At 30.8% G+C, this 21933-nt stretch overlaps 1 protein-coding gene across 3 annotated transcripts in view; it reads right to left on the bottom strand.

Annotated features, from left to right (window-relative positions):
• Positions 1-1287: 1287 nt before the first annotated feature.
• LOC125840740 (transcription factor MYB48-like) overlaps positions 1288-21933 on the bottom strand; it is a 28778-nt gene continuing 8132 nt past the window's right edge. The window contains exons 2-4 of one of the 3 annotated variants that reach the window (XM_049519716.1): positions 2413-2445; positions 2186-2315; positions 1288-2106 (exon numbers count right to left, since the gene is read on the bottom strand). In XM_049519716.1, coding sequence (XP_049375673.1) covers positions 1644-2106; positions 2186-2241 — 519 coding nt within the window. In that variant the 5' untranslated portion in view covers positions 2242-2315; positions 2413-2445 and the 3' untranslated portion in view covers positions 1288-1643. Of the gene's footprint in view, positions 2107-2185; positions 2613-21933 lie in introns of those variants that run through there. The other 2 variants (XM_049519715.1, XM_049519714.1) reach the window with 2 other exon arrangements.

Here is a 21933-nt window from a genome sequence, read left to right as displayed (position 1 = left end):
ATAATAAGTTAACTATAGGGTGTAAATTTAAAATATAGTAAGGTGGGTGCAATGTTATGTTGGATGGTATATTTTAAAATATTTTCTTTTACGTATTGCAAAAAAGGATTGGTCAAAATAAGTATAAATATTTTTGGCCTTTTGTCTTGTATTACAAATAAATAAAATAAGGTAAACTATTATGTATTGGAAATTTATACAAATTCAATAAATATTTGAGACATGCATTTATGTATACTATTATTACTAGATTATAATAAATTAATGATTGATTATGATAAATTCATATAATTCAATATAAATATTAAACATTCATCTTTATGGAGTCCACGAGGAAGAGGAGAAGGAGATGGCTATGTGTTCTATTTTAAAATCAATAAATTATAGAAAAATAACAAATAGATATTGATGATCAAGATTCTGTATTTATCTTGAAAAGATGGTATAATATTTTCATTATTAAAATATTTCTTTTTGGGGTTCTTTTTAATGATCCAATCGTGATTTTTAAGTTGTTATGTTAACTTATGTACAACTTGGGAACACTTTAAAAATGAAAATTTCATCGTCGTGCAAACTCCTAAACTGCTCCACATTGTGAAATATTAATTATTTGGGGGTTTGATCATGTTTTATGTGAAAGTTGCAATTTTTTTTTTGTTTTTAAAGTGAAAAATGATATTGAAAATTGATTCATTTGTATTCGGTCATGAAATACATATTGAAGTCGTTTTGATTTTTTTAAGTAATTTGAAGTGAAAAAAATGAAAAAGCATATGTTGTTTTTCAATTTTTTGAAACTTTTGAAATTCAACTTCAAGTTGGAAGTTGAATTTCAAAATTTATGGCCAAATATATGTTATGAACTAAGAGGGTAAAATTGTAAAAAGTGTTTCTATGTTGACATTACTAAAAAAGAATTATTTTCCATTGAATTTTTCACCGAGAAATGTTTAGTAGCTAAGTGAAAAAAGAAAATAATAATATTGTTTTCATACGAAAAAAATAGAAAGTTTCTTAGTGTTTCAAAAATAATTTGTTGTTCATCATGTATTTTCCCATTGAGCTGATCCCGTGTGAATATGGTGAATTATATATATATATATATATATATATATATATATAATAACACAATTTATTTATTAATTTTTAGTGAAACAAACCGTAATATTTGTAGTGCTATGATAAATATTGGAATACTAATTGGTAACATAACATATGTAACATGTACTGAACAGAAATTGACTTAATTTTATTAAATATAGACTCTAATTAACATAGCAACAGATGATACAAAATATGTGGCTTCCAATAAACACATCATGTGTTAACATAGTCTGCCTTCTTATTTAGGGATTTTTACCATTTCTATTCACAAAGTCAGAGCTAATAAAAATTTACTCATAATAACCCTACACCACCTCTAAAACAAATTACCTCCACATACGAGGATTTAAGTTATATTCACTGATAAGATAAAAATTTTCTTACACTATCAGGTTAATTTAACCTATAACAGGTAAAAACAAAATAGAGTAATTAATAACCTATTATAGTTCGTTAAATCAAAACTGTCATGTAAAAAATCTTTAAATTGTCAGTGTATATGATTTAACCCCTCTAAAAATTATAGTAACCCTTTGTTAGCCAGCAAAGAATGTGTTATCCTGGTTGTCCAAGCAATAAAATTGAGGAAACATTTTAGTTTCTTCTTCATTTGACATCCATAGAGTGTTTGGGCAATAATTACATATAGGTGATGGCATAATTGGCTTAATATTATTCATTGTTTCACTTTCTTGTGATAATTCAATATCTTTCCATATTTCATCCATGGAGTACACCTTCATTTTGTCACCATCATTCTTTTTCTCAAATCCACCCGTATCGTAGAAGTTCCTTTCATTGTTTTTCTTAATGGGCGTGAAATCCACATCAGGACTATTAGATGAGAAAGATGAAGAGTTGGAGAAGGATGAAGATGGAGAAAAACAAGACGTGTTATTTTTCCTCTCATCATGAGCCTTTTTCCTCATATGAGTTCTCCAGTAATTCTTGATTTCATTATCAGTTCTTCCTGGTAATTTCATTGCAATTCTTGACCATCTATACATGAAAGAATTTAAATCATATGATCATTCAATCAATATAATATAATATTACTATAAAGTAATTTTTGAATCACCTATTTCCCCATTTGGAGTGGAGTTCAAGAATAAGACGTTCTTCTTGAGGAGTCATCTTTCCACGTTTGAGACCAGGATGTAAGTAATTCACCCATCGTAATCTACAACTTTTTCCTGTTCTTCTCAAACCTATTTACACAACATAGAAACAAAATTTGTATATAGAAAAAAAAGGAGTTAGAATTTGTTTCATGAAAATAAGATTTCATGTCCAAGACAAGCCTACCTAATTTATATGTCTCCCTCCAACCTTAAAAACCTGAAACTTTGGCCAAGAAATCCCATCGTCGATCGCCAAACAAGTTCACATAAAATGCAAGTTGAAGATCTTCTTGTTCCATCCATGGTCCTTTTCTCATTTCTGCTTGTGCCATCTTTTTGCTCTTTCCTCTTTTTGCCTTTTTCTCTTAAGTCACCTTATAATTTGTTGGTGCAAAGTGTTGTCTACATGGGTGATATTTATACTTGGAATAATTGTCTTGATGGCCTTGGAAAGGAGGGGATGTGAGCATTGACATGTACGGAGTCAGAATTTTCAGTAAGCTGGAGTTTCAAAACATAAAAAAGTATACATAAAGAAGTTAAATGTGATTTAACATCTACTAATATATACATATAAAAAATATTTTAATTATATATATAGATAATGTAATTTTTTAAATCGAAAAAAGTTTGACTAAACCCTTTTGATCTTACTTGGCTCTGCTCTTGGATGTAAGGACTTATGGGGTTTTCTTGGAAAAATAATAATTTTATTGACCTGAAAATCTAAATTCCCGTTGGATAATTTATTAAGGGGTAAAACACTCTTCCAACCTACAATTTCTCTAATTAATGAAATCAAACCCAAAACCTCTAATTACTATTAACTAATTTAGGACATGGATGAATAAATTTTCTAGCTAAATAACAAAATTTATCGTTAGTCTTATTTAGCTATTAAATAACCATGTTAACTATGTAGAATTTAACAACAAAGTTTTTTTAACTAATTTTAATACTTTTAGAAAGTGGTATATAACTCACAACTATTCCATTCACACGGTTATTTTTTTATTGAGAATTTTCTTTTGATTTAACTATATGTGTGTGTGTATTAGTGCAATTTGATATAATCTCTTTCCATGTTATTCTATCTTCACTTTATAAGTGGTGTGTGCATGCTTGGAAAGAAGCCAATGTGTTGCATATATGATGCAAGCCACTACGAAAAAATGTAGATAAGAGGTTGATATGTTGATGCAACTTTCATAATCTAATTGCCATTTCACTATTGGGTGCCTTGTTGGAATTTGTCTTCATCTCTAGGAAAATTTAAACAAGTAAATAGACGTGTGGAATACACAAGTTATAGCTACTTTATTAATTTTTTTAATAATACATTGAATCCATTAATTAATAAAGGTGCAAGTGGAGTGAGCCATCAAATTTGAAAGGTTGAATGTGTTTAGTTATAAAATTTTGTCTGTCCTTAATTTTTTGTTTTTGAATAGTATGATTCATTGGATTTTGTTATTTGATCATCCAACTTGACTCAATAATTTCCTTAAAAGGGTTCATGTTCTACTACCCATTTATGCATAATAATGAAAAGAGGGAAATTCAAATCAACTACTTATCACTAAATTGATGACAATTGAGATGATTGATATATGAAATCATTGCATTGTGTGATATTTCAAATTAATCACTCAAATATAGACACAAACACTAAAAAGTGATAGTCATGCTTGGATTATTTGGGAAAAGACATCATGTGATGAGCTCTTGCCAATTGTGTGTCCCTTGATTTCAGCAAAGGCCATTGATCACCTTGTGATTATTTTAAAAGAAAAGAGGGTTCTAGAAGTGGGAAATCAATAGTAGGAAACTATGCACAAGTCAAGGCTTACAGTATAGATATAGCTAGCACTATTTTATAGAATAACATATTTATTATAATCCCATAAAATAGGGTCTAGGAAGGTAAAGTATATGTAGGCACGATCTCTACATCAGACATGAAATTATTATTTTCGATAAATCCTGGACTCAAGATAAAAATAGTCTAAAAACGAAGTAATAATGCATAGCATACAATAATAACACAACGTATGGTATCAAAGTAATACTTCAACAACATAATAATATAATCAAACTACATGAAACAACAAATAATAACAAAAAATGATAAACAAGAAACACGAATAATACTACGATTACTAAAACGCACACCAAATCAATACACGCCTACCTATTAATATGGACATTTTCTTATTTACAGTCATTCTACCCTAATTCGTGACCTCCATACTGTTATACTAAAACAACAAAATTTAAATTAAATTTGTTGGGTCAGCTTGCCTACCACCAAAACATACTAGACATGTCTAAACAAACTATTGCCTTTTTTGTGTTGGGTTATCCCACTCTCCACTAACGTCATCCAAAAAAAAGAAACGACGAGAAGGAAAATGTAAAATCTACTTTTAGTGTTGAGTTCGTATGCGTAATTGCATTCTTTTTAGAAAAATACGTATATTAGCAACACTTTATTTTAACTTTCTAATGATATTTTAAAATCACAAGTTAAAGAATGTTTTATACATTCTATATGTCTTTAGTTTAAGGTTACAAGATTTGAAAGTCTTCTACTTTCTTAAACTTCATTCAAGTTAAAACTAGACAAATAAATTAAAGGGAAAAGGGTTTGAAAAATACTTCAACTTTGAGCGAAATTGTTGTTATAATACCAAACTTTATGGAGGACCTTTTACCCCCTGTACTATTTAATAATGTATTTTAACGGTATATATGTGCCCACGTGGACACGTTACTATTTATAATGATGCAATATTTATGATATCCACGTGGACACATATATACCTTTAAAATACACTATTAATAGTGCAAGGGGGTAAAAGGTCCTTTACAAAGTTCGATATTGTTACAACAATTCGGTCAAAGTTCAGATACATTTCAGACCTTTTTCCCTAAACTGAAACAAAGAAAGTATTATTTTATCAAAGAAAATTTATGAAGAATTTCACGATTTAAGTTCAACAACAGCAAAAGCAATGCTATTATATTCTGTGTCACGACCCAAAAATGGACTTGATCTCACTTATCTATTCCCACTAAGACAATCAGCCTCTTCCTAATGAAATGAAATAAAATGTGGAAAGATAAAGCAAGAACATGATAAAAGCGAAAAATTTATTCATTCTATTAACACACAAAAACCTGGTTGTCATGTGTACAAACAACTAATACATAAAGTGTGGAATTAAGAAACAAGTACAATCTCAAGTCCTTATTTGTCAAATAGAATAAAGCATAAACAAAGAACTAGAGGGCTCGCCGGGATGACAAACAACTATCTCTCAACAACTCTTTGAAAAACCTCGGGGATGAGAGAGAAAGAGCAATCACGATATACCGAGCTCGGAACCTACACAAGTGTAGAAGCAAGGAGTGAGTACCAACAACACGGTACCCATCAAACAATCAATAAGCAAATCAACTAGCTAGAAAACGGATACTCCTTTCATCCCAACCGAACCTCCTCAACTACAACTTGCATAGAAGTCAGCCAAACTTAACAGTTCTACAACACACAACTAACAAGGCTCAAATCACAGTCCAATAGTCACAATTCAACAACCAACATGTATCAAGTCAATGTCAATGTCAAGTAGATCAATCACATGTAATAAGTGCATTAATTACAGTTAACAAGTCAAAACCAACATGGGCTGTGGTGCAGTGGTGAGACTACTTCACCCTTAACCAGAGGTTTCAGGTTCGAATCCTGGGTATGAAAAAAATCTTGTTGGGAGTGCCACCCCCGAATGGACCCTGTAGTGCGCGATTCAGATTTAGTCGGGGCTCCAATGTGGGTTTCAGACACCGTATGAGAAACAAAATAAAGAAATTCAACCATAATCATCAAAATGCATCAAATCACAATAATCAATCTCTTGTCGTAACCATTTTCCATTGGCACAATATCACTAGCCGGAACCATTTCACATCGTCTTTATATCAAATCACTAGTTGGAAGCGTTTCCCATCGGCTTTATATCATTATACTAGTCAGGACCATTTTTCATCGGCTTTAAATCATATCACTAGCCAAAGCCATTTTCCATCAGCTTTATATCATTTCAATAAATCCCAATTCTGAAAATGAAGTTTGAAAATCCGAAATTCTTTACTTGAAATCATTACTCAAGACATTTTGAACCTATTGATGAAAATCATTTTGAAAAAAGGACTTAAAATCAGTTCACAATCTCCATTTTAGTTTAGAATACTTGAGTTCTTGAAAAACGTTGTCATTTGCTAATCAAAACCTCAAATTTTGATGTTAAAATCTATAAATAATTAAAGAGAATTGAAGTTTTAGGATCATAAAAGCTTACCCAAATGATTTAGCGCCAGAAATCATTTCACAAATCGCCTCCATGAATTTCCCAAGCTCAAAAATAAAAAATGGGGGTTAAACCCCAAAAATGATAGGTCAAAACCTCTCTCGCGAATGCAACTCTCCCTTCACATAAGCGATGCTTGTTTAAGCGAGCAGCCCATCGCTAGCGCGAAGCACATAGACACCACATATATCAATCAACTCTCAAACATCGAAAGGATCCTCGAGATTCATTCGGAACCCTGTGCAGAAAAATCATATATGCAAATCAATTATACTCGACGTTCCGGACTCAATGGAATTGTTGAAATACTAATCCAAGGTCTCCATCACTCGACATCTGTGAAAACTACAAGAAACTAACACAATGCTTAAAAAGGTCAAAACAAGTTCGGGACCTCTAAAAAAATCAACCAAGACCTCATCTAGGCCTAAAATCATCCCCCAAATCTAACGGAACTCTCAAAATTTGGATCTGAACATCTGAACCCTGAATATTGACCAAAGTCCATCTGAAGGCTAAATTTTCATAATTTCACAATTTAGAATCTCAAATCCTCAACAAGATTCTGGATCTAAAACTGAAAAACTCTCACAGACCAGATTCCACATTTTGAGACAAATGAAATTGATATAATTCCATTTCGACACTCGAAACTCTAAAAGACATTGAAAAGCACTTTCTTAACCACTTTGGCCTTTCAAACTCAAAACTTACCAATTTCTTAACGTTAAACTCAAAGTTCAAAGCCAACTTTCAAAACTCGATTAGAAATAACTCGGGATCAATGTCGAAAGAGAAAAATGATAAATTTATGAAACTTTCTAAAGATGACCAACCAAATCATTACATTATGATTATGTAGAACTTCTATACACATTTAGTTGTTTCTTTAAGTTATAAGATAACAATGAGTCTCAAACTTTGGCTAGGTATTTGATATCTTGTAAGAATCGTCCATTAGTCAAGAGACTAGGTCCCATGACATAAACTAGTAATATAAAGTAAAGTGAATGCTTAAAGTAAAGAACACGAATATTTACGTGGAAACCTCCCTATTGAAGAGAGGAAAAACCACGACATGTTACAAAGAATTTCTCAAAAGGCTCCATTAACTTCAAGCAACTCAAAAATACACATTCGAGTAATAACGACGGATTAAACTCTTAATCCTACATACCTTGTAACTCCTCTATTACGAGACACAAATCGATACCCCTATTGCCCACTATAACAATTATATTTGGTTAATAAAGACTTCAACAACACAACTCGACTAACTCTAGCCACCAACTCAACTCCCAATGATTTGGTGTCACAACCCAAAAATGAACATGATGTCACTTTTCTATTTCCACCAAGACAAGTTAGCCTCAACCCAAAGAAAAAAAAGTGGAAATATAAAGCAAGAGCAAGATAAAGAGGAAAAATTTGTTCTTTCTATTAAAACCTCCAAAATCTAGTTGTCACGTGTACAAGCCACTACATTGCATAAAGTGCGGAATTTAATAAATAAATATACGTCTCAATCATTGTTTCTCAAATAGAACAAATGTTTAGGAAAAAGGAAAAAAGGGTCCGTCGGGATGACAAACAACTACCTTTCAAGTCCTCCAACGAGCCTTAGAAAGTGAGAAGAACAATCGCACTAAACAGTTCGTTACCTACACAAGTGTAGAAGCAAGGAGTGGGTATCAACAACACGGTACTCTGCAAACAACCTAATAAACAAGACATCTAGCTAGAAATCGAATACCACTTATACTTCAATCGAACCTCCTCAAACTAAAATCAGCACATAAATCAGCCCAACTTAGCAATTCTATAATACACGGCTCACAAGACCCAATATCCACAATTCAATAGTCACAATTTCACCATCAAACGAATCAAATAAATCAATCTCAATGTCAAGTAGTTCAATCACATGCAACAAATAAATCAATCAAAATTAATAAGAAAATCACACATAAACATCAAATGCATCAAATCACAATGATCAACCTATCACCATAGCCATTTTTCATCGGCACAATATCACTAGCCAACAATTTCCCATCAGCTTTGTATCAAATCACTAGCCGGAACCATTTCCCATCGACTTTACATCACTTTCTGGAAATGACCTTGGCGTAATAGCACTCGCCGATAAAGACCTTGGCATCATAAATAATCTCATGACTTATCATAATGTTCAAGAATCAATGCACACAAACAATGTCACACCACAAGGACGAGACAAAAAATCGTACAATTCAAGTGCACATTCATGCTTTCATTCATTTCATCAATCAATGAAGATCACAGTAAGGCAATTTACATCATCAAGTTCATCACATAGCCCTTTTCATTTCAACCCCTTATTATTCATTTAGATATATCAAGTGGACAATTAAACTATTTACCTCATACCTATTACTCCCAACACACAAGCAATGAAGGAAGCACACAAATTCTATTAGAATACAAGGTTTAGGAGATCACTTGCCTTAAATCAATATACAATCACTCCAGTAATTGATTCTTTCCCTTCCGAATCACTTTCAAAGCCACACAATCTATAACTATCAAGTATTCACAATCACTATCGGAAACAACACTTCCCATATCAATTTTATAGAGAAATGAGTCAATCAACTCAAAACCCAATTTTAAAATTAACCTTTGAATCCAAATTTAATACTTGAAAACATTACTCAAGGCTTTAAGAACTCACTGGGGAAAATCATTTTGAAAAATGACTTAAATTCAGTTCAAAATCATCATTTTAGCTAAGAACTTGAGTTCTTGAAAAACCTCATCATTCACCAATCAAAATCTTATATTTTGATGTTAAAACCCATGAATAATCAAAGGGAAATAAAGGTTTAGGATCAAGAAAGCTTACCCATATGGTTTAGCATAAGAAATCCTTTAACAAATCGCTTCCAAGGGTTTCCCAAGCTTAGAAATGGAAATGGGGGTTAAACCCAAAAAATGGTAGGCCAAAAACCCTCTCAGGTATCGCAAAAACGACCAGGGGTTCGCTTAAGCAAACCCTGCTAAAAGCTCGAGTCTCGCTTAAGCGATTAGACCTTCGCTAAAGCGGAGGTTGCTTAAGCGAAGGTTTTTTGCAAATGCTAAGGTCAACAAGCTTGACCCTTCACAAAAACGACCCAAACCTCGCTAAGGCGAACCATATCTCGCCAAAGTAGAGTGCAACAGAACACAAACATTAAAAAATCAGCCTACACTCTAAACATCGAAAGAACCCTCGGGATTCATTTGGAACCCATGCTCACAAACCGCATATGCAAATCAATTATACTCGACGTTCCAAACCCAATGGAACCGTCAAAACACCAATATGAGATCTTTTTGGCCTAACATTCGTAAAAATCATAAGAAACTAACTCACGCCTAAAAGGCTAAAACAAACCAAAACCTTACCTTAGCCTAAAATCATCCCCTAAATCCAACAGAATTCCTAGAATTGTGATCCTAGTATCCGAACCCCAAATGTTGACCGAATTCAACCCAACAACTAAATTTTCATAATTTCACAACTTCAGACCTTAAATCCTTAAAAAGGCTCGAAATCTGAAATCGACAACTATCATAGCTCAAATTCCATACTCTAGATTGATGGAATCAATGTAATTTCATTCTGACACTCGAAACTCCAAAAACCACTTTCTTAACAATATAAGCCTTTTAAACTCAGAACTTATCAAATTCTCAACTTTTAACTCAAAGTTCAAAACCAACTTTTCAGATACAATCATAAAAGACTCGGGGTCAATATCGGGAGGAGCAAAATGGTAAATTTGTAAAACTTTTCAAAAATGACCGACCGCACCATTACATTTGGACTAACACGATCTATTGTCATGTACAACATACGAATAGATCTACAATATGAGAGAAAAAGACACTAAGCTCAAATAAAAACTTAAAATACTCATTCCCACTCTAACATATACCTACTCGAGATTTCTATAGTCATTGTTTAACACTATCGTTTAACATAACAAAATAAGGGGTCATCCAAGTCATAACCAAGATCACATCAATGTTTGGCATATCCAACATGACTAAATATACCCGAGTTTGTCGGCTCATAAACAACACAGAACAATCACAATACACATGGATTACTACTACATACTCTCCAATAGGGGTAGCAACATAGATAGGGGAATCAACGGTATCACAAATCAAATAAATTCCCAAAGAAAAATTCACAAATACATAATATAAGTTGAACCTAGATCAAACAAAACATAATCCATTCGATTACAGAAAAGAATAATACATGTTATCACAATGTCTGATGTCTCAGCCTCTGGTCTGCCCAAAAATGCATAATACTGAGCTATGTCATCATTACGAGCAACCACCCTTCTAGGTTGTGCCTCTCCTTGCAATACCATTATCTTGACCTCTATAGCCTCGTTGATTACCTCATCGCACATCTTATGTACGTCCTCTACCAGTAGTCCCTCCACCCGCCAGAACCTTGCATTAGTCGACTACTGAACCTGAAAAACTATAGGCCTGAGGGAAATCCTTCTTAAAGTGTCATAAGTGGAAAAAACCACAACCAAGTGTGATCCTGTTGGATGATGCATAAGAAGCCCCTTGACCACCCATAGAAGTGGGCATAACCGACTGAATCGGACGACCTCAATATACCTGTTGACCGGAACCCTTAGAATACAAACTAGTGTAGTTTCCCACAATTTTGGCCTTTTTACCCAAGGTCTTGGGTTGTCCAGCCTATCAAACTCTCTCTACCTTCTTCACAAAATTAGTCACTTCATTAAAGCTTCTACTTGTAGAGGTCATTTGCACCGACAAAACTTGCAACTCAGAATTCAAACCCTTGATGAACAAATGAATCATCTCCTCCTCAAAATTCACCAATTGCGTAGCATAACGGGACAAGACATGGAATTTGGCCTCATAAGCAGCCATAGTCATGGTTCCCTGCTCAAGAGCCACAAACTCATCATTTTTCCCATCTCTCAAAGTGAGAAAAACAGATATCTCCAAGAACAATGCATAGAACTGTGTCCAATTTAGTGGAGACAAGACCGATGATCCAAGTTCCACAAAAGCTCTCCACCACTACTTTGTTTCACCTTGAAATTGAAAAATTACAAACTCAACCCCATATTGTTGCACAATATCCAACTTATGTAGCCTCTCATAACAGATACATATGAACTCAAATAATCCTTGCTCTTAGAACCATGGAAAATATGAGGCTTAAGCTTTAAGAACTTGGTCAACATTTTATGTTCAGTACCGGAAATCACAAGGTTAAATAAAGGACAAAAGAGTGAATCAATGTCCGAGCCCCATACATCTTAGAAACAATAGTTCCAACACTATGAGTAATTGATACCTGAGAGTATCTTGAACTATATGAGTGGCTCCAGTATATGCCAACACTTAGAAGAGCTAACACATGTTGAACCACTCCAACATCAACAGGGGGAAAACCTGTAAACCCAACATGTGCTCTCACCTCTGGTTCAACCTCGTCCTCATCCTCAATTTTTACCTCTACTTATTCGCCCATGGGGCCCTGGGTGGGGGTGGGGTTTCTTCTCTTAGTATATTCCCTACTTGAGCTCCACTTCTAGCCTTCTTTTTCCCCTTCCCCTTCTCCTTCCCCTACCCCTCTCTCTCCCTCTGCCACAACCACTTCCCCTCGCTGTGGGCTCATCTACTAGCTCTGCTGCTGGAGCTACTACCCTGCATCATTGTGTCTGTTAGGGCTTTGCCCTGATTTTCTTACCTTATTTGAATTTTATTTTTTCCTTAAAGAAAAATTAAAGCATTACCATAATTGGTTTTACTTTTCTTGAAAAGAAAATATAATTCTCTTCCATATTTGGTTTATTCTTTCCTTAGAGGAAAAGTTTAGAGATCTATAAATTGAAGATCCATATCTCATAGCATAACACAATAGAATCCACAATGTAGACGTTTAAGAGTTTAGTTTATGGGGAGATTTATTCTCTCAATAGTTTTAATATTTTTCTTCTATATTAGTTTTCATATAATAATATTATGTTTTTAGTATAAGTTTTTGTTATCTGATTTATCATGTCTATGATTTGCAATTGTAAGCTTCCACATGACGCTCTAATCACTTTTGAACCCAACATTGTCTAGCATAAACCATCTATGTACCGAAGAATAAAAGAGGTTAGATACAAATGTAGATCGCTAGATACCAATTGGAATCAAGCCATAACACAAAAGAAGAAAGAAGAGGGTATTTTTCTTAAGTCATGTAGCCTCTTGCATAAAAGTACAAACCTCTCTGTACCATTCAATAGGACTCTAATAGAATCGTTTTGGTACGACGAGATCAACGAACCTAGGACTTTGATATCAAGTTTATCATGAGCCAGACCATTGTAAGTGACACCCACACTAGTGGGAAAACCGACAACTAACCCAAGCTAACCCAAAACTTCTTTCATAAAATCAAGTTCATCATATAATAATAAATATAAAACACAGTTTTCAAACAACTAATGATTGAGTCCCCATAAACTCAATTAATAGTCTAAGCAATTAAAGTTTAAAGGATCGAGTCTCCATAAATTCAACCCAATCATCAAAGGCATTTGTGCAGAAATAAACCCTTAAGAACGGAGAGTCATGATACATGTGAAGAAGAGTATTCTCTTTATTACATAGAGAAGTACTTAGCTCAGAGAACATATCCTTTAACTACTAAACTTATAACTAACTGATTTACTTAATAACTAACAAACCAACACCCTTATTAATCAGGCTCAAGGAACTTGATATTTTGCACTTCCGTTCTTCTCTCAACACTTTCATAGTCATTACTATATTGAAACACTTCCACATAGAAAACTTTCCATATTTACTTATATTTTAAAAGTAATTTTCATAAATGAATTTTTTTTAAAAGTACATTTTCGTTAATTGAAAAAAGAAAAACCTTCTTTAATACTGTCAACAAGTGATTTATCCACGTATTATTACTTGTTAGACACCAAACATGCTCACGTTACACATACATATTTGAAAATCCACCAAGAAACAAAATGATATACTATATTAGATATCTGAAAGTGGAATATGAGATCATTTAATCCATTTGTGAAAGCAACGTTGAAAACATTTTTCATGAAATAGTGCAACACAAAATACTAATACACAAAAAGACAAAAAGATAGTCTGATGCATAAAATATTCTATATTCACGTACGATTCAGAGAAGAATTATACTATTTAGAAGATAATTTATCTTAATACAAACATTAATACCTAGTTTTACGACAACTTAAATTCTTAATTGCTTATAGATTATTTGAAGAAAACTTTATCATAAATTAACAAATAATTTAAAATTTCAAATAAATGGTGACTCCTTTTAGTGGTAAAATTAGTGGTGGCTGCTGGGGTTTCATTCAAAGAAGACTTGGCTAGGAAAAGATGAACCACGTAGTGACGTGGATGTCACCATTTTTATTGTTTTCCACTTAAATATTAATCACTTTTAGCATTTAAAAAGTTTTTTGTATATTGAATTTATGAGGGGTCACCTCTTTCTTGAATTTTAAATATACAAATCATTACTATTTTAATCATTATCTACTCAAAAAGTGTTTTGACAAAATCCCTTGAATAATTATGGTTTTGAAATTTGCAAATTTTCTATTTAATAAAAACAAATTAGAGCACCTTTTCAACTTTTTTCTTTCTTTACAATAAACAACATATATCCCAAATGGGACGTAAGGAGGGTGAAGTATATTATATACACGCATCTTATCTTTATTTTTTATTTTTGAAAGATTCTCGATTAATTATTAGTATGATTATCTTCATTTTTTAAAGAGAAAAAGGTTTAATATATTCCTCAACTTTGTCATTTAGAGTTGATATACCCCTCGTTATGAAAGTGACTTTTATATACCTTTACCGTTATAGAAATGACCCACATATACCCCTACCGTTGCAAAAGGAGCTCACATATACCCTTCATCTAACGGAAGTGAAAAATATTAGTTTTAGATTTATTTTTTTGACTTTTAATTTAAGAAAATTCATGTAAGGGGGGGTATATATGATCCCTCTAGCAAAGTCCAAGGTATATTTTTAATATTTTTTTTTCATACATAAAATATTTTTTTGACTACTTTGATTATCAATATTTGAGTTTCTTTTCTTTTTCTTTCATTCTTCAGTGTAAAGAAGAAAATGTAAAACTAATTTTTTTGCAGCTATATTGTAGTTTAATTTTTGTATTTGTAAAAATAAATTAGTGAGGAGACAAGAAAATTAGTGAAACATAAATAAATTTGACCATCAAAATAATAAATTTATATTAGCTGTTGAAACAAGACGGTAAAAAAAATGTGTGTAAGGAGGATCAAATATGCCTAAAACTTGTCATTTCTGTTAAATACGATACCCCATCCGATTTGATTGAACTCACGGATTCAATCCCCAAGGAGGCTGCTAGTCTACTAACTAGGGTTAAAAGAGTTTACACCCAGGCATGAGATAAAGGGCAAGAAGACCCGAGATGGAAAATAGAGCAGCCTATTGCGCTAACAATATGCATTATATATATTTTTTTCAAAAATATAATTTAAATTTTTTCAATTAAATTAATTTTTAACTTCTGTTAGAGGGAAAAGGTACATGTGAGCCATTTGTATAACAGTAGGGGCATATATGAGTCATGACTTTCATAACGAAGGGTATATCAGCTCTAAATAGTTAAGTTGAGGGGTAAATCAAACCTTTTTCCCTTCTTTAAATTTGAAAAAATGAATAATATTCATAATTTTTCTACCAACCCACAACCTTCAGATTGAAGATACTTACCATCTAAGTAACTCCCTCTTTCTTCATGTTTTTGATTACTTATATATATATTGTGTCCACAAGAAGTATTAATTTTTAAGATTGTCATCTTAATTAGATAAGTAGGGTATGGTAATATTACATGGAATATTTGAGACCTCGTATTAAGAATTGTTAGGCAACGAAGATAATAGTGATGGCTATTTAAATATGCTAAATTAAACATCTAATAATATTAATTAAATTGTAAATTACAATGAACTGCTTAATATATTTATCATTTTACTCATATTATATATTATCTATCTTCAAAGTTGAATTACCATTGTACTCCTATTTTATATCAAAATATAATAAAAACATCTATATATCTATCTTATTCATGTCACATTTATATTGAAATTAAATTCATTGAATACTGATTATTTTAATATTTGTTCTATTACCTTTTCTAAAATGCATGTCTGCTCTCTTTTTTTCACAGAAAATAATTAATTACATCATTTTTTTACGCATGCATCTTCAGTTTAGAGCCCACTTTTATGATTTTTATATATTTAATCTTCGTATTCTTATTTCTTAATCTTGACCTTTCAAATTTCTCACACAAATGAAAAAAGAATACAAATGAGTAATTATTTCTTAAAGACAAGAATTTAAGGTAGATACATGTATCTTTTAAAGTTAAATTTCATGCTCTATCTTTTATATATTTATTTTAATTTGATCTTTAAAATTTCTATGTGACTTTTCATGTTTCCGCAATTTTTATCCTATAAATTTAACTTTTTTAAGAATTTTTTTTATTTACTACTCCTATAATTCTTGTGTGTAGGCCGCTTTAAACTGATGAAATAATGTCACAATTTATGGTGAAAGTTGTGAGATTTCCTTTGTCCAATCACGAGAATAGACAAGAATTCAATTACTGAAGCATCGGAGCTTGGTGTGTAATTAGTTCATACTTATTTGTAGTAATTAAAATTATAATGAGACTTCTCTATCTCTCTTTATATAGTTGAATTGTTGCTTTGTTAGCAGCTTGCTTTAATTTAATTCCAAATTTTTATTTTGTATGCTTAAATATAGACTATATTTTTATGTTAGTTTTTGTTTCAAATTTCATTATAGAGACAAAAGTAAAAAAGAAATGTCTAATTGTCTTGCTGATCATGTGTATTAGTTTTTAGTTTTCTTTTATGTTCTTTGTACTTTTAATTTTGTATGTACATTAACTTTTATCTTTAAGAATAAATGTGACAGAATGCTTACTCTCTTTTTTTAAAGAATGAATGTGATAGAATGCTTACTTTCTTTTTTTTTGGATTTTTTTTTTTGGAAAAAAAGAGAAGGTTAAAGACATAGCATTAGATTAATGGTGGATAAGTTATATATGAAGAGACAATTAAATTTTATATAAAAATAGTAGTTATGTTCTTAGATATTCTGATTTTAAAAGTATAAATAATAAGACTTTTTACACCTTAATTTTTAATATTTATAATTAAATAATTAGTTTTGAGTGCTTGTGGATAAAAATCTAATATAATATTTTGAACACATTCATTATAAAATTATCAAGAGATTCAAAAGGTAAAAAAGTTGAAAGAATTTTTTTTCCCTTTCGGTCAGAGTTAATCTTACACCATTTTTGGTACAAAAAGTAAATAATCTCCTCTCAAGCTTTTAATTGAAGAAACATTAATATTGCATTACAATTTGCATGGTATTAATCTCATGCAACCTTTTGATCTTCTAACACTATTTTACCAACAAAAAAACATTTAACACTATCAAAAAATTTAATTTGGATAGTTGTTATCTTTTCCCTTTTGCTTTACGAACTCATTTTTTGACTTATAAATAGAGTTTATTTTATTAACTTCTCATATTATTATCTAGGTGATGAAATTGGAGTGTCACATTTAATAGTGAGACAAAGTATAAAACCTCAATTAGACACATTTTATATATATATATATAAAACTCAATCATATTATTTAATAATATTTCATTTTTTTAAGAAATAATATACTCATTAATATTTATGCGTGTTCATCATATATTACTAAAAGTTGGAACAAAAAATTAAAAAATGGATTATCATTTTACCCTATACAAAATCAAAATATTATAAAATATTTATTTAATTAAATATAAAATAATAATCATTTATCATAAAATATAATAATTTGAACGTTTTAATGTTAGCCTACTACTTAATTGGTATAACTTTTAAATCTTCTTAACTTAGTGCTAACCTTCTCAATAGTTAGATCATGTTACCTTTTCATTTTCTTTGTGAATTTTATCTTATTTTATTTTTTAATTACAACCTTTCCACTTTCCAGCTTAATGTACAAAATATAAAAAGAATATTTAAGAAAAAATATTAATCACGCAATGCACAAGAAGCGTTTTTTTTTTTCCATTTGTGTTCTTAATATGAAATGAACATTTACTTTTTAAGTTAAAAAAAAAGAAGCAAGCATTAGAGAAAATGAAGAGAGAAATAGTGTTAATATATCATTTATGTAATAGTATGAGTAATTTTAATTTTAGTAAATTTTAATCGTACATTCAAATTTGTAGTTTGTTTTCTTTGCTACATCTCTTTACAGATTACTATGTGACTTACATGCAGAGCGTTGAACACGAAATTATAAAGGATAAGTCGAACATATATGGTATTGACGTATTCATAATATTAGAGGCTATATTTTCTTTGTTAGCTACACATATTTTTCTTTAATGACAAATGCAGAGGTCTATTGTTAGCATTTTCTATTTTTATAACTCGACTTTTTTTTAGAAGCTTTTATAATAATGATAAGGGACAAATGTGCAACACACGTTTTAAATAACTAGTATATATATAAGTTAAGTAAGTAGACACATGCATTTTACTTGGCAATTCACAACCTAATTGACATCCTACATGTATTATATATGCCACCAGGACATATGTTTCTACTTATTTAACAATATACAAGTTTAAGTGTTTATCTGTGTACACCCAAAATTAGAGGAGATAGATGTCAGCCGATCGATGACAAATTAAGAGCAAGTATATGTATTATGCCTCAATTTTAAATTGCTTTCTTTCTAGCATGATAAAAGTATAATTTAGGACGTGGCACAATCTATGTCCAATCTCCAATTTACTGAATGGAGTGATTTATTAAGAGAAAAAAACAGATTTCAAAAAATGAACTTTTTTTTTTTTTTGCATCTGTCTATTTCTTTATGTTCTGGAGATGTTTAAAGTAATTGCACTTCCTATGAGTCATACTCTACTTCACTATTGATATGATAAATTTGATGTATAGATGACTTATTAAATTGTCATCCCAAAATGAATCAGCTTCTAGTATGATTAATTAATTAACTCATGATCTTGCGAGTCATGTTCTTAGCTTGTAGATGTACTACTTCACTATAATAATAACATATCCAGTGAAATTAAACAAGTGTGGTCATAAGAGGATAGAGTGTACGTGAACCATACATTGACCTTAATAGTATCTTGTAGAGGTAGAGAGACTGTACTCTCAACTCGAGTACAACAAATCAAAATAAGTATGCAAAAGGAAAAATGTAATGCTTCACTATTAGTTGGTCAATGATAGTGGGAAAGAGGGTTGGTCTTCTAAGTTGCAACTTTGAGATCCCAATTCCTTCTTTAGTGATGTATTACCAGATGTTTAAACTAATTGATTAAGAAAGGTATAATAGATTAAGCCGTTGCTAAATTGATATGCTTGGTAAATGTTGGTGAAGATATAATTAAGAAATTATTAACTAGTAAAAAATAATAATATCTTCAAATTAAGACGTGGATATCTTGCTTTCCATAAAGAGATTTAATCTTGTTGATATAATTTTCACGGATCCAACGAAAATACTTGATTGTGACATATTTCTTTTAAAATATAACGGTCCAACAACATCATAATATTCGAACATGAGTCATTCTATAGTTTATCTATTGCTATCATGCATGATCAACTTGATGTCTAGATGACTTATTATATTGTCATGTTAAAGCGATCGTACAAAATTAATAATTTCTTCATTTCAAAATGATCGATTTTATTTATCATATCTTGTGTGTGTTGTTCTTAGGACCAACTGTTGGTTAACATGTTTTATATGTATGTATTATCAATGAAAGTGGGAAAGAGGGTTAGTCTTTATCTACATAGCAACTTTTCTTTTTTCCCAATTCCTTGGTTAGTGAAGTATTACCAGATGTTTGAACTTATTGATGGAAAAAACTATGATAAGATCAAGTCAACACTTAAGTTTTATATATAGTTACTAGATATAGAAAAAAAATCAATTTAAAAGTCATATGTTATGTTATGGTTATGTTCATTTAGACCATTTGGTCGTCTGAATGGGCAAATTTCAGATATGCATTACTTGTTATATTTCATGATTTCATATTTAGTTTAGTACGTATTTGTATATTATTCTTATACTTGAACTGCTTATTGTGATTTAAAGCATTAGTACCAACGATTTCTAAGACTCGACACTTGTATTCCATTTCTCCATTTATCTTTTTTGGACACGTGCTTTGTGCGTGTATTTCATGAATTTGTTAGAACATAAAAATTCTATGAAAACATACATATAATGAGTAATAAAATACTAATTTGAGCTCAAATAAAAATACAAGAAGTCTAATAGGAGAAAATACCAACAAAAAAAAAAATACATATAAGAAAAAATACAACATACACATTTTTCTTAAGACTATAATCATAACATTATTGATCAAAAAAGCAATATAGAATCAATACAGGATTTTTCAAGTACTAGTTGACTCTTTCTCCCATATAGCCTTCTTCATCGAGCCATAAAAAAATAACTTAGAAATAGATGTCAAGATTCTATATCAATGCATGTAGCTGCGCCTCTTTTGGTCTAGCAGTGAACAAGTGTTTTCTACAAAACGTTGATTGATTGTTTATCTGTTTTGCTTCTACTTTCAAACTTAAAACTAAAATAGTACCTAGCCAAAAATTCATCATATTTCATTTAATCCACGTTCTATTTCTAACTTATTTCTTTCGAGTTCCATTAACGATTATCCATTTACTCTATTGGTGGAATCAATAAATAGTAGTAATTGAATGATTAAATGAATAATCCATATAGTAGAAAAATAACAAACACTTAGATTACGATATAATGTTCATACATTCGTTATAACCCTAGAACAAGGGTGCTTAGACACTCATAATCTGATTATAATTAATAGCAAGAATTCATGTTTTGAATGATAAAATAATATTAAGTAAAAGAAAAGAGAACTAACCCTAAGAAGAAGAATGCTGTCATTCCTCTCACTATATTGTATCCCTTTTTTAAAACGTCTAAGAGGCAAACAATGACCTTGTCTTCTCTTTTCGTTCAACATTTAGCCAATTTTTCAAGCATTTTACCAACAAATTTCAAAATACATTACATTAGTTCCAAAACACTAGAATAAGTAATAATCAAGAGTATATAGTATATTTTATCTCAGAACAAGATACAAACGTGGACAATTTATGGATTAGAGATGTGTACATTTGTTTATTATTATCTATTTTGTTTCTTTTGAGACAACGAAGAAATAATTTCAAAATATGTTACTTTAAAAAAAAAAATCTCAAAAAAAGAAAAATTAAGCCATAATTTACCCAAATGCCCCATTTTCAAAAATAAATTCTTAGAAAAATCAATTGGATTAAGGGTGTGTACAGTAAATGCTTTTAATTTTTTCATGTTCAGATAGTCAAAAGAATTCTTTAAAAATGAGAAAAATGATCACTTCTCCAATAAACGTAGAAAAAATAAGTTTCACAAATGTTATTCCACGTTGATTGTATCCTCCTCATCCTCCAGCACACTGTATTTTCACTCCATCCCCGACCTCTGCCTCACATAGTATTTATTGATTATATATAAAGACTTTTAAAATAATATATTTTTCTTACGTATCGAATAAGAAAATAAGAAATCTAATCAATTTTCTAAAAAATCATTTCCTTCATACCGAACATACACGTATTTGGTCCCAATAGGCAAAATGTATGCATAAACTCGGTTTCATATTAGAGGGGCGGGGGGGGGGGGGGGGGGTAATATTTGAAGTCTATGGTACGTATATAAGTTGCAAATTGTGAAAACTTTAAAGAGATTTACCAATATTTGTCGTATACATGATCACTTGATTACATTGAATTTTTACACTTTTAATTTAAGTATGTTTGGTATGAACGGAAAATATTTTTAGAAAATGTTTTTTTAATTTCTCATGTTTGGTTGGCTTAAATGTTTTGAAAAATATTTTCCAAATCAACTTATTTTCTTCAAATTTAAGGAAAATGACTTACCTCCAAGAAGTAAGGAAAATATTTTCCAAGTCTTTTTGCAACCTCACACCTCAACTTTCCACCCTAACTTGAGTCTCGAGTACTGACACCCAATATTAATTC

The sequence above is a fragment of the Solanum verrucosum genome, unplaced genomic scaffold, assembly GCF_900185275.1.
Source record: "Solanum verrucosum unplaced genomic scaffold, falcon-dt-bn FXZP01000187.1, whole genome shotgun sequence".
Classification (NCBI taxonomy): Eukaryota; Viridiplantae; Streptophyta; class Magnoliopsida; order Solanales; family Solanaceae; genus Solanum; species Solanum verrucosum.
Note: the sequence above shows the minus strand (reverse complement) of the source record. Positions and strands in the feature narration are given on the sequence as shown.